At 44.0% G+C, this 14,807-nt stretch overlaps 2 protein-coding genes across 2 annotated transcripts; one reads left to right on the top strand and one right to left on the bottom strand.

Moving 5' to 3' along the window:
• Positions 1 to 1,321: 1,321 nt before the first annotated feature.
• Positions 1,322 to 7,660, bottom strand: LOC134288631 (uncharacterized). Its single transcript, XM_062854013.1, has one exon. The coding sequence runs from the start codon at positions 7,658 to 7,660 to the stop codon at positions 1,322 to 1,324; it is 6,339 nt and encodes a 2,112-aa protein (XP_062709997.1).
• Positions 7,661 to 10,838: 3,178 nt separating this feature from the next.
• LOC109421971 (chymotrypsin-C) lies at positions 10,839 to 12,412 on the top strand. Its single transcript, XM_062845370.1, has 2 exons — positions 10,839 to 11,780; positions 11,839 to 12,412. The coding sequence occupies exons 1-2, from the start codon at positions 11,114 to 11,116 to the stop codon at positions 12,087 to 12,089; spliced, it is 918 nt and encodes a 305-aa protein (XP_062701354.1). The 5' UTR covers positions 10,839 to 11,113; the 3' UTR covers positions 12,090 to 12,412.
• Positions 12,413 to 14,807: the final 2,395 nt, after the last annotated feature.

Here is a 14,807-nt window from a genome sequence, read left to right on the forward strand (position 1 = left end):
TCGATGCCCGCTTTTCCACACTTTCTGTCCAGTCCAACAAAGTTCCTGCAACGCCACGATGTCGAAGTTGCGGGGATGTAGTTCGTCGTAGATTATCCTGTCACATCCTGCGAATCCTAGTGACTTGCAATTCCATGTTCCAAGTTTCCAATCGTAGTCCTTATTTCATCGCGTGGGTCTTTGCCAATTGTATCGATTTTTACGAGTGGCTTATTGGGCCTACGCCAACACTCCTGTCTCGCCGGAGGGCCATCGTGCCAGTTCTGTTTGTTTAACGTCCCAACCAACACTGGGACGACCACGCTGATGGGGCTACCACCTTGGATCTAGCTGGGCGTGGTGCAACGTTTCTTACTCAGCCGCTGGATGCCAGAACAGACGCTGTTTGAGCCGCACCTCCTTGGTGAACAGACGCTCGGATCGTACCTCCTCAATCTAGCTGAAGTCAGAAGGACAACAGTGCCCAGGCTGCACTACCAGCTAAGCATACAACTCTTAGCTGGCGGTCTTTGTCATTGACCTGTGGAATCATGAGGTAGGAACTTGTGAGCACCAGAGCTATATTGGACGCTCTCCTTATCGACTCACCGTTTTGCAACCCCAGGGAGGGTGATTATGCAGTGGTAAATTTGGTGGTCTCGAATGCAAAAAGAGAAGAGATGGAGGAGAAGCATATTTGGTCGGAAAACTTTGCAGCTCCTCTTCCGCAACGTTTTCCGACCGTAGAACTAAACTATGAGAATAGTGTCTGAAATCACCACATTTGCTTGAACGATTCCTGTTGGGGAGCTTTGTTTTCGGACCTCTTAATAGAGTTGCAAGAGTGGTATTCTATGCCGAGCTCTTTAAGCTAAAAATATAGTTTATTAGTGAAGCTTAACGATACTGAATTCATTGTCACTTACAAACTGGTCACCCTATTTTATCTGCCCCAACAATCTTCGACAATCCTGATTATTTCACACCAATGCCTGTTGAGCGAATGGGTAATTTATCTTAATCTGATTTTTGTATAAATATTTAGTAAATCACTTACAATTAGCATATAATCGTACAACCTAAGATACAATAAACCGAAATATTCAGCGGGTTTTAAGCTGCTAACCTAAATGCAAAAGAATTATAGGAAATTGTTTACTTCGCCCTATTCCATAATTTCTCACACTTACAAAATTAGAAAATATATTAGTCTGGCTAATTCACTGGCGCAAATTCCTATAGGCCGCCCGAAAATAGTAATATTCAATTACGAAGGAAAATTATTATTCATCAAACAAACTGTGCTTATAGATGACTTGCAAACTCGTCTGTGCCCGTATCATCATCTGCTTGTCACGTCCACTGTGTCATCCTGACATTTCGTCGCGCATCGGGCTTGCGCAAGATCGATGTCAGTTGTTACGTCAGAGTCCGATCGGGGGATACCGTGGATCGATCCTCTGTTTGAATTATCCGTGCTGCCAGCGGTGGCAACATCCTCCGACCCGTAACGCACCTGCCTTTCTTCCGTCCTTTCTGCGTTACCATTTTCTTGCACCCGGAGTACTGCCAGCTTGGTAACTGGGCGCCGAAACAGCCCACCGGTGGTTCGGACCATGGCCTGCCGAATTCGACCATCACTTCCTGGAATGACGGCTACGACTTGACCCCTCGCCCATCCGTTACGTTGACCCTCGTCCACAATCAGCACAAGGTCATTTACCCTGAGGTTCTCAGCTTCGTTGTGCCACTTGCTCCGGATGGCAATCGTCGGAAGATACTCGATGATCCATCGCCTCCAAAATTGATCAATGAGCTGTCTGGCCATGTTCCAATTTGTGCGTGTGACCTTCGTTGTTTCCGCCAGCTTCGTGGGCGGTTGAGCGACTCCACAAGAGCTCAACAGGATAAAGTGGTTGGGTGTCAGGGCCTCCTGGCTGGCATTCTCCAGAGAAATTGATGTTAATGGTCTGGAATTCACTATAGATTCTGCTTCCGAGATGACCGTCAACAGCGTCTCGTCATCCGGATTCCGATCGCTGCACAATGAACCAAGAGCCACCTTGACGGATCTCACGAGGCGTTCCCAAGAGCCACCGAAATGTGGTGCTGATGGAGGATTAAATATCCATTTCGTGTTGGTGTTTGTGAAAGTCTCTGCTAGTCGTTGATCGATCTTCTTCAGCTGTTCACGTAAATCCCGACTGGCCCCCTGAAAATTTGTGCCGTTGTCTGAGTGGACTTCGATGGGCGATCCACGTCGCGCCACAAACCGACGGATCGCCATCTTACACGATTCCGTTGAGAGGGAATGAACGACCTCAAGATGGACGGCTCTCACAGTGAGGCACGTAAACAGAGCTACCCAACGTTTAACACAGCTGCGTCCAATTCGGACCTGGATAGGTCCGAAGTAGTCGAGCCCAACATATGAGAACGGCCGCACCATAGCCGCTAGACGAGACTCCGGGAGAGGCGCCATTCTTGGTGCTACCGGGATTGCTTTGTTGACTTTGCAAGTCTGGCATGCTTTCGAAACTTTACGTATTACGGTGCGCAAATTGGAGATGTGAAATCTTTGACGAACTTCGTTGTACACCGTCGCGTTATTGGCGTGAAGATATCGGCGATGATAATAGTCGACGACCAGCTTGGTGAGGTGATGTTCACGTGGTAGGATGATTGGAAACTTGAAGTCATACCCGACATATGGAACTGCGCCGATACGACTATCCATCCGCATTACGCCGTGCTCGTCCAAGAAAGGCGACAGCTTATAGACGGTACTAGTCCTTTCAATGCGTTTCCTAGGATTCCCTTCTCCTTGCTTCAGTATGGTTACTTCATCCGGGTATGCCGATGCTTGCACTGATCTCCACAAGCTGTTCTCTGCTTTCCGTAGTTCTTCCTGGCGCAAGTAACCCGTGATCAGCTCCTGCTTCTTGCTTTTACGATAACAGTTCGTTATGTAGCGATGGACGTAAGCCGCTGTTCTCAGCAAGCGTTCCCACTTAGAGGAGTTGCTGATCTGAAAAATTTCTTTGAATGGCTTTCCTCTGTGAACCATGCAGGGACGCAGTTCTTCATCTGTCTCCAAATTTAGAGTCGATCTTTGCTCTGGCCAATCTTCTTCCGGCGTGTACAGAAAGTCGGGCCCACGGAACCAACGTGATGTTGCATCTGTGCTGGGTCCCTTACTCCACTTGGTTGCATCATCGGCTGGGTTATGATGTGTGGGAACGTACCTCCATTCAGAAGCCTCGGTCTTACTTAGGATCTCTCCCACACGAAACGCCACGAATTGCCGGTAGCGACGATGTTGTGATTGTACCCAAGCTAAAGTTGTTTTCGAGTCCGTCCACATCACTCGGCGGTCTATTGGGATCGTATGGTACTCCTTCACCGCTTTGGACAACCTCGCTCCAAGAAGAGCTCCCATTAACTCCAGACGCGGTATCGACAGAGATTTCAATGGTGCTACTTTCGCCTTGGCCATCACCAACGTAATGTGTACCTTTCCCATTATTGTGGCTCGAAAGTAGGCTGCGCAGGCGTATGCTTCCTCACTCGCATCCGTGAAAACGTGTAGTTCTACCGAGCTGACCTCAGTCGCAGAAAAACCAGGAAAGTATGGTCGCGGAAGTCTCATCTTGCTAACATCATCAAACAGTTTGATCCATCGCAGCCAACGCCTGCGAATAGTTTCTGCGACCTCTTCGTCCCAATGGGTCTGGTTGCGCCAGCTGTCCTGGATAATCATCCGTCCCTGAATCGTGATATGGGACAGAATGCCCTGCGAGTCAAACAGGCTCATGACACAGCGCAGGATGTTGCGCTTCGTTGGAACAATACAGTCCAACTTTAAGTTGTTGGCAAAGGCAATGACATCTTCTTCTGGTAGCCATAGAAGGCCTAAGACTCGTTTCGCTTCACTCTCCGAACTGGTATTGATTGCCTTTTGATGTACTCCCTTGGGTTCTCCGACCCGTTTCAGAAGGGCGTCCGAATTCGAGTGCCAGTTCCGAATGCAGAATCCTCCCCGAGCATGTACCTCCGTTACTTCCAGCGCGACTTGGATCGCCTCCTCTTCGGTGTCGAAACTGTCGAGATAATCATCGACATAGTGTTTTTCTTGGATTGCCTTTGCTGCCTCCGGAAAGTCCGCTTCGTGTTCCTTTGCGTTACGGTTCTTGATGTACTGGGCCTGACAGGGGGAGCATGTGGCTCCGAAGGTACCAACATCCATTACGAACGTTCTGACTGGCAGCGAGGGATGCTCCCTGTAGAGGAACCGCTGGCTATGAGCGTCTTCCTGGCGAATTCTGAACTGATGGAACATTTGCTTCAAATCTCCACTAACGGCTACGGGCCGTTCCCGAAATTTGCACAGCACTGAAGCGAGTGGGATCAGCAGATCCGGTCCTTTAAGGAGCATTGAGTTGAACGAAATACCTCCTACTTTCGCCGCAGCGTCCCAAACAAGCCGAATTTTTCCCGGCTTTTTCGGATTTCTTACGGCGCTCAGTGGTAAATACCACACCTTTCTTGGGTCCATGGCCTCTATCTCTTCACACATCAGCTCGTGGATGTAGTTGCTTTCCAGATACTCGCTGATCTGTTGATGAACGCTTGCTTTCAACTCAGGGTCTTTCATCATTCTTCTCTCGAAACACTCCAGACGTCTCAATGCCATGGGAAAACTATTTGGAAATTCCACTAGGTCATGGCGCCACAAAAGGCCAGTCTCAAACCTATTTGAAAGGCGTTTCGTTGTCTCCGCTAGTATCCGACGGGCACGTTTGTCCTCCTCCGATTCAGGCCCTTTGTCCGCCGAAACCCCGACGCTTTCTATCGTGAAATGTCGCTTGACAAGATCGTGAAGATCCTGAACCACCTGGTACTCTCGCCGGCACTCACAAACGTGTAGCGTGAAGTTCGACGCCTTTTCTCCCTCAGCAGTATAGCCATAGACCGACCAGCCGAGACGAGTCTTGCTGGCCAAGGGGTCGCCTAGTTGACCCTCGCGTAAGCTTAGCGTTGCAGTCAGGCTGGCGTTGTTTGAACCGATCAGAATGCCGGGCGTGGCTGCCTCATAGCTAGTGACCGGGAGACCACGAAGGTAACTGTATTGCCGCACCAAATCCCCGTACTTCAGCGTCTGTTTTGGAAGATTAAGACTAGACACCGTTCTTGCATCGTTCAGGATAAACCGCTCGTTTTTGCCTTCTCCGGAAATCTCCAGATGAATCCGTTGGGACTTCGGCTCCTGTCGAGTCACATTGCTGGTCCATGTTAGGCAAAGGGGAAGTGGTTCGCCATCGTCGACGCCTAATCTGTCCGCAATCGATTGCTCGACCAGAGTCATGTCCGATCCGTCGTCCAAAAATGCAAACGTTTCTACTGATTTTCCCCGCCAGGAAAGTTTAACGGGAAGGATACGAAACAATGTAGACTTCTTGGCAGCATGATGCGCATTCAACCCCTCTCCAGAATCATCGCTCTGCTTTATTGTCTTCTGGTCGTCGTTGGCCGTAGGCGGATGCCTTTGAACGCCGGAGTGTAGCAGCTGGTGATGTCGCTGCTGACAGCCTTCTACGCCGCAAACAAGTTGCACTTTGCAAGGACGCCGTCCGTGTTTTCCTAGACACGTACGACAAAGATGGTGATCTTGGATGGTTTTCCAACGGCTGTCTACATCCCACCTTTTAAACGTTGCGCAATCTTTTACCTTGTGGTTACGCCCGTTACACGCCAGGCACAGTACCTCCTTTACTTCTAATGTCTTCATCACGTCGTCTGGTTGACTCTGCTTCGTGGTTGGCTCACTGGCAGCGTGAGTGTTGAGGAAACTTTTGTCCTTATTACGCTCTCCTCGGCCCGATTGCGACTGCTTACAATCTGTAGTGACTGTGACGTCCGAGGCTGCTGTTACTAGCATGGACATGAATCCAGCAAATGTACGTAGATCGGCCGTAGCAAACTGTTGTTTGTAGAGCGCCCAGTTCAAGCGTTGCTGAGCGGGCATCTTGTCCACCAGTTCCCGCAGCAGAACTGGGTTACATAAATGTGCTGTTTGCCCAGTTGCCTCAACATGGTCACACAGGTTTTGAACCGCCAGGCCGAAGGTGATCAACGTTTCCAACCTTTCCGCCTTTGGTGCAGGAGCCTCGCGAACTTTGTCCAACAATGTCTGGATGATCAGTTCCGGTCTTCCGTACAACATGTACAGGGTGGACATGACTTGAGGGACGCATGCCGGAAGAAGCAAACGGCTTTTCACTGCATCGAATGCTTTCCCTTGTAGCGCTCGTTGAAGCCGAGCTAAATTTTCCACATTGGTGTACCCACATGCGGCCGTCGAATTGGTGTATGCACTGAAGAATAGTGGCCAGTCCTCAGGATCCCCTCGAAACGGCGGGAGATCTCTAGGCATAACTTGTCTCGCCAACAATTGCTGCTGCGTTGGACCCACCGGGTATTGTAAGGGAAGCGCTTGAGCGGAGTTCACTGGATAGTACCCACCCATGGGAGATTGCGATACGATGGGATGTGGATATATTGTGGGTACACTTGCATTTCCCCCAGACAACCCGCCGTAAATGCCCACCTGTGGAATCGACGCTGTTGGAACCGTCGGGCAGGCTGTTACCACGTTAGTTAGATTTGCATTCCCCAATCCCATCAAAGACGCCTGAGTGCTGATTGGGAACGCACTGATTTGTCGAGAATGGTCTCCTCCAGGTGGTGAGTACCCATACATAGGAATAGATGATATATTAGTGTACTGACCTTCATGCAAAGAACTTGTGGGAACTCTTGGCATACTACTAGGCACTCCAAGTAGCAGGGATGATAGAGACGGATCGAATACATACTGACTAGCATGACCTGTAGTCGTCGGTGTGGAACTGTTGAGTGCGGGTGTAACAGGGACTGTCACCTGTGGCCCCACGCTCGCTGGTGAGACTGACAGATTTTCCATCTCGCCAATCATCCTTCCCAGCCAGCCTCCGACATTGTCGACCCCGCCGACCGCGGCAGGCTGCTCGTTGACGTTGTTCGATGTCGCCCCGGTAATGATACATTGCAAGGCGTTATTCGTGAGCTGTCCCAGCAGTGCCTTCTTTCTTTCTAGTTCCTTCCTATGACTCTCTTCCAATTGCTGCTCCAGAAATGCTCGATGGTCTTGAACCCACTGCAGGCTTGCTCGCGCCTGCTCCGTTAGCAGAGATTGGCCATGGTTAGTCGTAGTAGCTGGAGTCGTCGTTGCAGGTACCCATCCGGATGGCCCAGCGACGGCGGCCGGTACCAGTCCTGGAGGAGCAGTCGACGATACAGTTGAGGATGCCGCCGATGTGGCCAGTGGTAGTCCAGCGTTTGCCCTGAGCGATACCACGGAGGATGATGAAGTAACGGCCGACGGGAGTTCGGTAGTTCTAGGTGATGGCACGTTGATGATAGTAGCTGGGAATACAGGATCGCTTCCATATAGCTCACCGATCCGTGTTGATGATGGCAAAGCCGAACAACGTGCACACATCCAGCTCTCATTGGCTATCGCTGATGTCACTCCCACGCACTGATAATGATACCATTCCTGGCACACCGCACAGAAGACCATATCGTCCACATTGTTCGACCTACGGCAGAGTTTGCAGTCGAACCGATCCGTTTCAGGCATCCTTTCTTCTGGCGTTGGAAGCAGTTTCTTAAAGCTTTGTTGGGGAGCTTTGTTTTCGGACCTCTTAATAGAGTTGCAAGAGTGGTATTCTATGCCGAGCTCTTTAAGCTAAAAATATAGTTTATTAGTGAAGCTTAACGATACTGAATTCATTGTCACTTACAAACTGGTCACCCTATTTTATCTGCCCCAACAATCTTCGACAATCCTGATTATTTCACACCAATGCCTGTTGAGCGAATGGGTAATTTATCTTAATCTGATTTTTGTATAAATATTTAGTAAATCACTTACAATTAGCATATAATCGTAGAACCTAAGATACAATAAACCGAAATATTCAGCGGGTTTTAAGCTGCTAACCTAAATGCAAAAGAATTATAGGAAATTGTTTACTTCGCCCTATTCCATAATTTCTCACACTTACAAAATTAGAAAATATATTAGTCTGGCTAATTCACTGGCGCAAATTCCTATAGGCCGCCCGAAAATAGTAATATTCAATTACGAAGGAAAATTATTATTCATCAAACAAACTGTGCTTATAGATGACTTGCAAACTCGTCTGTGCCCGTATCATCATCTGCTTGTCACGTCCACTGTGTCATCCTGACATTTCGTCGCGCATCGGGCTTGCGCAAGATCGATGTCAGTTGTTACGTCAGAGTCCGATCGGGGGATACCGTGGATCGATCCTCTGTTTGAATTATCCGTGCTGCCAGCGGTGGCAACAATTCCATTATCTTTTAAACAATGACAACAAAAATGATCCTGTTATCCCCGTTACTATTCATGTTAGAATGTATTAGAGTAAAAGCTCCCTTAGTGGAGGCAGTACCAATAGTGGTGGTAGTGCTTATTTAGCACTATTTTGAATAAAAAGCTTGCAAATGACATTTTTAATAGATACGTCATAACTAATTAATAACATTAATTCAGTTTTGTGTTCAGGATTTGCCGAAAAACCTATTTTAAACAATTATTTTCCTTAAATTGTTTGCTCCTTTGAACCTATAGTAGTGGTAGTGTTCCTATAGAGGTGGGTCCCATAAGAATTCAATGGGATGCGCCACTATAAGAACCAATGTTAAATTTTACCTCCATAATAGGAACCGTGTACCTATAGTTGGTGCAAGTGATTTATTAACAAAAACTGAAATAAACAAAGGTTTTTACATTTTTCCTAGCAAATTTCTGTGAAAAACTACCGATTAACGTTTTCAGACTTTTTATTTTGTGGTATTATCAATTTTATTCAATTATTTTTCTACAAGGAGCTACTAATAGCACCACTATTGGTACATTTACCCTAGTAATGACCGACTTGAGTCTGCTTTGGTTGAAATCAATTTTGATTGATATAAACGTCATGCACACCAAGCCCTGTGACAGCACTAACAAACTTGTTTACGGCGCCAATCTTCGTTTGTGTATTCTTTGTCAAAGCTGGAATACTGGTTTCATCAGATGTTTTTTGTTCACCAAAATAAATGACAGTTCGACGCCTTTTATGAAGGATATATTCTCCGTGCAGTTGAAACCCGGAATTTTCGACTGGCGAAGTTGGATTTTTTTTTTCAAATTCGTGCGTCAGACCTAACTTCGGAAGTGGTGCGCTGTTTAGCGGACCATGTTTACTATACTTCGCACCACTTCCGAAGTTCGGTCCGACGCACGGATTTGGAGAAAAAACCCAACTTCGCTAGTCGAAAACTCGGATTTTCAACTAAATTGAGAATATTGTGCGAGCATTTCCTAATCGAACACGACGGTTCGGAACGTTCGTGTCACGAACAGTCCCAAAAATCGCCCGTTTACACAGTCAAATGTGTCAAACATGACAGAGTGGTACGTGCTTGTTTTGCTGCCTCACTCACATTTCATCTTTGCTCTCTTTCTTTTTTCAACAGACGTTTGAAACAGGGTGTCGAATCGACCTTCGAATCCAGTGATTAAGAAAACTCACAATAACAGTTTCGCGTGCTGGAAAAGGATACAACTTTTTCCTGGCCATGGAGTGCCACTTATGTTATGTGCTGGGGCAATGCGTTCAAGGCGACAAGTTAAGATTCCAGGTAAATACAAAGACTATGCAATGTAAATGAATGATTTGAAAGACTTTGTTGTGTTGTTTGAGAAAGGGAGAAGATGTAGTGTTGTATCTGGGAACACTGGGAGTGGAGAGTTGAGGAGAGGCAGAATGTGACAGGTGGATTAATAAAGAAGTATTTGGTTTGTAACCACGCGTTTCCTTGTGTATCCGAATATTACACTACAGTTGTGCAACTCAAAAGTTATGTGATTTTTCGACAGATTTTGAGAATGTCAAATTGTATAACAGTACCCACGCTCTCATACAAAATATGCAACAGAAACTTACATCAAAATAGGTTTTCTGCATTCTTGGGAATATCATTGATTTATAAAAATTATACAAACCCATGAATTAAAAAAACAATTTTTCGAATTTTTGGCCTATGGCGGTACCACTGTGCAATGTCCATTGCTGTTCGAAAACTTAACTTTTATACTAGTTTTTAATATGCTTTTTTATCTTGTATGGAGTAACCATGCACGTCATATGCTGCAACTTTGTAACTAATAGAAATTAAAATTTATAAACAGCACTTGTGTGTATATGCACAACCTTATCGAGCGGATTTCCCATCAATGTTTACATATTAGACTTTTGGCTCTAGAGTTCGCTTATCTACTAATAGCTTACAAAGTTGGATTTTTTATTTAGTGAATTCAGTGTTCACACTATTCTCGTGTTCGGGCACGGTTGCCGGATGCAAATTCTCGAAATAATTACAAAACAAACTGCAAGAAATAAACTCATACGGTTGCATTACTGACTAAGATGCCAATACTATGCCAATCGATAGGGTGTGAATAATGCGAAAATGACGATACTTCAATGGACGGTGACGTCATGAAGGAATCCTTCCCTTTCTCTCCTGCAGAAAATTACAAAACAACAGAACCAAGTTTAAAATAAAAAATATTTTAACAATAATCATAAAATGTCAAAATGTTTTCGTCGGTATGCCAAATAGGCTTGCAAGATAAATAAAAAAAAAGTGTGGGAATGTTCATAAATGAAAATTAGATAAATCGTGAACCAAAACTAAAAAAAAACGTGATTTCAGATGACGAAAAATTATATTTAGATCAAAATAAAAAAATTAGGTATTCCGTCAATCGTGCAGTTAGCCACCACCGCCAGCACCACGCTAATGCTGAGTACAAAAAGCGAGATTTTTTCAACGTGTGGTACAAAATACAACAGCATGATCATTCGAGGATTGATGCTTATGCCACAAATGTGATAACGAATGAACACGTGCAACAGTAGATTGGAAAAATGATCTGATATATATTCGCTTTGAAGGTAACCATTTGGTTTAGAAGTAATTCGACAGTAAGACAGACATGATCGCTTAGATAAAGATGAGTAAATTTGTTTCTTTTGTGGTGTTGAATTTGTTGTGTCTGTTGAAATTCGCACTTCCCCAAGCAACCTACCAGTGCGGCATCAGAGTTTCACTAGTCGGAAGGGGTTCACAAGTGGAAAGGGGCCTGTGGCCATGGCATGTGGCTGTGTTTCGGAGGCAAGAAAGAGATGAACAGTTCAAGTATTATTGCGGGGGCACTTTGATCAGCGAGAGGCATATACTAACGGCAGCGCTTTGCGTAGTTGACCATAAGGATAGTAGTTCATTGCATGTAGATCCATATGAGTTCCAGGTCCACTTGGGTCAGTATAATCTGTCGGAGGTATCCGACAGCGTTATGATTCGCGGTGTGACAAAGGCGTACGTGCATCCAAATTTTCAAATAATAGAAAACGATATTGCTGTGCTAGTGATGCAGTTGCCAGTGAAATACTCTGACGCCGTGATCCCAATTTGTCTACCTCAAAATGCGGATGACGTAGAGGAGTTGGTTGGTCAACGCGGCTGGATTACAGGATGGAGAAAAATGGAAAATGGGGCAATATCGGAACTTCTCAGAATGATATCATTACCCGTGATTAGTCACGAAAAGTGCATACAAAGTGATTGGGCATTGGCCACCATTTTACACGAACATGTTTTCTGCGCTGGAAAAAATAGTGGTAGTATACAATAGATAGATTGATATAACCAATTGAGTTAAACATAATTTCGATTTAGGAACCAAACCTGGAGAGGGTGACGCTGGTGGCGGAATATATATAAGTTATGGCGATCGTTGGTTGCTTAGAGGAATCGTTTTTGTCACATCCGAAAATTCTGTGTACACCACGTTCCTCAGTGTTCAGCCTTACTTGACATGGATTGAGGATATTTTAGCCAAAAACGAAACTCGACAGGACTTCCCGGTCAATCATTTCACAAACTTTGTTCAAGTTTTTTATCATAAATTAAAGGCCAATACAGGCTGAGCATCTGGTCACACTTGCTCAAAAGTCAATAAATAACGATAACTTACAAGTAATAGCGTAAATGTTTTTTTTTATTTATTAATAGAGTAACTTCAACTCTTTTACAGGATGAACAATAAAATTGGGACCACCCATGTTTTTTTTTTTAATTTTGACATTTTGGAGTGCGATTGAAAAGCGCGTGTGTTAGGCCCCACGAACACAGAGTCAAATATAATATATTATGACAAGGAATGAACTAAAGATCAAACATCTGTTTGTGTTATAATATTCTACCTTGTATTCAATACCCTTGCTTCACCATAACCAGTCCATCATGCTCATATATTCCCAAGCAACACACATGTTGTATATAAGTTACGACAACGCATGTTTTGGTTGTATAGAAGTTTATTTTACGTTATTTCAACACAATGTTAGAATTACGTAAAATAAACTTCTATACAACCAAAACTTGCGCTGTCGTAACTCTATTATAACATGTGTGTTGCTTGGGTTATTGATACCATTAAGTTGTCCAAAAAAAGTCTCACGAAACCTACTGCAAGCCTATCCATATACGTGAGAACAAAAGATGTTAACAAAATTCTTACAGATAGGTTAACACGGGAAATCTGAACACAAACCACTACCACACAGGAATTTAGATTGGTCAATGCGTAAACTACACGAGAATAAACTGGCATTCATTTGATATCGTTGCTGTGATCAACACGCGTTCTCATTAACTTCTCGAACATGGTGAGATGCGGCTATGCCGCTATATGCTTACCGTGCCTAGGAATGAAAAAGCACCGCCTGGAAGAAGCGGAGTGCGAAGAAATGGAATTGCTGTGCCGTTCCCAAGAAACACAGAAGTTCTATCAGAAGCTCAACGCATCTCGCAACGGCTTCGTGATGCGAGCCGAAATTTGCAGGGATTAGGACGGAGGCCTCTAGACGGAAGTGTAGAATAAACATAAATTAAAATACACAGAAATAAAAATTACAAAAAAAAACTCTTGACGCACGGACGTGAGGTGATCGAAAGGTGGAAGCTGCACTTCGATCAGCACCTAAATGGCGTGGAGAACGTAGGCACGGGACACAACAGCAACGGAGGAAATGACGACGCCAGTGCAGCGGAGGAAATGAACCAACTCTCACGCTGAGGGAAGTTAAGGATACACTGAAATCAATTTCATTGTACCGTAAAACGGGGTATCATTGATCAGCGGGGTAACATTGATCGCCTTGACCGACCTCATGAAATGTTTGAACAAGCATTTTACATTGAATCAGTTTCTGCTATCGAATGGTATATCGTAATATGTTGTTATTTAACTATTACATGACATGTGATTCTTGAAAATTTAATTTCATAAACATTGAAATAAATCGATATTTCCATAACTGTGTTTCACAACGCAACGAGATACATTGTCAAACATTCATGCATGGCATGAATACTAGATACAATATGAGGTTCGAAATCACTATATTACTTTAATATGGTATCCTTGAGTTGGATTTAATGAACTTTTATGAAAATGCTTTTTTTTTTCAATAAAATATACGATTTATTAAAAGTATGCTATTAATTTCTTAGGCCATTGCCTACCTTTAGGCGTTAGTCGCGGTTTGGAGGATTTTAATCTTAAAATAACTCAAAAAGTACGTAACTTGTAAGAATTTGGACAACATATTCGAAATCAGCGACCCCGAATTTAGTTAGTGAGGGTATTTCCAACGCAAACGAACATTGATCACTGACATGATCAATGTTACCCCAAATCAGCAAAATCAAAAATTAGATGAAAAAGTATATTTAAACATGTTTAAAAGTTTTACAATACTTTTTCGAGTAGCTTAACACATAATCAGAGGGCATGTACTTGTTTTAAAAATATAAAACATGTAACATTTGCTTAAACAAAATAATTATTCAAGAAATATCGAAAATTCTGATCAATGTTACCCCGGATTACGGTACTTTAAACGAGAAACTTGTTGTTGAATTCACAAGCATAAAATTTGGTTAAAAGCACCATAAAATTTGGGAAACTGACTGACAAATTGTTGTTTTGAACCTATTTTTCATCGTGATTCTCTGGCAAACTTAACCACGCAGTGTTTTTAAAATATCTACTTAGCATGAGCACTTTTGATAGCAAAAACTACTGTGCTCGTGGTAAAGATAATAGTAATGCATGGTTCAATGATGTTATACTCACGATTTTACCATGTTTGTAGTAGTATTGAATATATTATACCAACGAAATATAACCGATGTTATTTTGTGATTAATTTCACTGTTAACCCTCGAGCGATCGCGCTGTTGTATTTTGTACAACACGTTGAAAAAATCTCGCTTTTTGTACTCAGCATTAGCGTGGTGCTGACGCAGGTAGCCATCCGCGCGAGTTACGGAAGGTTAATGTAGTCAGGTGTTTGTTGACAGACAAACATTTGTTTGTTTTGGCTATGAAAAAAAAAACTTTTTGCGACTTTTTTAATCAAAAACGATTGTGCAAAACAGTGTTACTCGATGTAATTAATCGAAGCCTGAAAAATCATAACCTGAAAAACCAAAAGGTTAGTGAAGGTAAGTCGATAATTCACAAAAATATAACTTTATGCTATTCAGACTTTGCCGCTTTGCTGCCGCTTTCAGATGCTGATGATGTTAATGATTTTCCGAGCTGACCAAGAGTATTTCTAGTCTCTCACGGTAAGTTT

Source organism: Aedes albopictus, chromosome 1, assembly GCF_035046485.1.
Source record: "Aedes albopictus strain Foshan chromosome 1, AalbF5, whole genome shotgun sequence".
Lineage (NCBI taxonomy): Eukaryota > Metazoa > Arthropoda > Insecta > Diptera > Culicidae > Aedes > Aedes albopictus.

What these genes read in the sequence shown, in the direction of transcription:
- LOC134288631 (XM_062854013.1), bottom strand. Translation starts at nt 7,660, where the DNA reads ATGCCTGAAACGGATCGGTTCGACTGCAAACTCTGCCGTAGGTCGAAC.
- LOC109421971 (XM_062845370.1), top strand. Translation starts at nt 11,114, where the DNA reads ATGAGTAAATTTGTTTCTTTTGTGGTGTTGAATTTGTTGTGTCTGTTG. An exon ending in CTGCGCTGGAAAAAATAGTG is followed by an intron (nt 11,781 to 11,838) that starts GTAGTATACAAT and finishes ATTTCGATTTAG; the next exon opens with GAACCAAACCTGGAGAGGGT.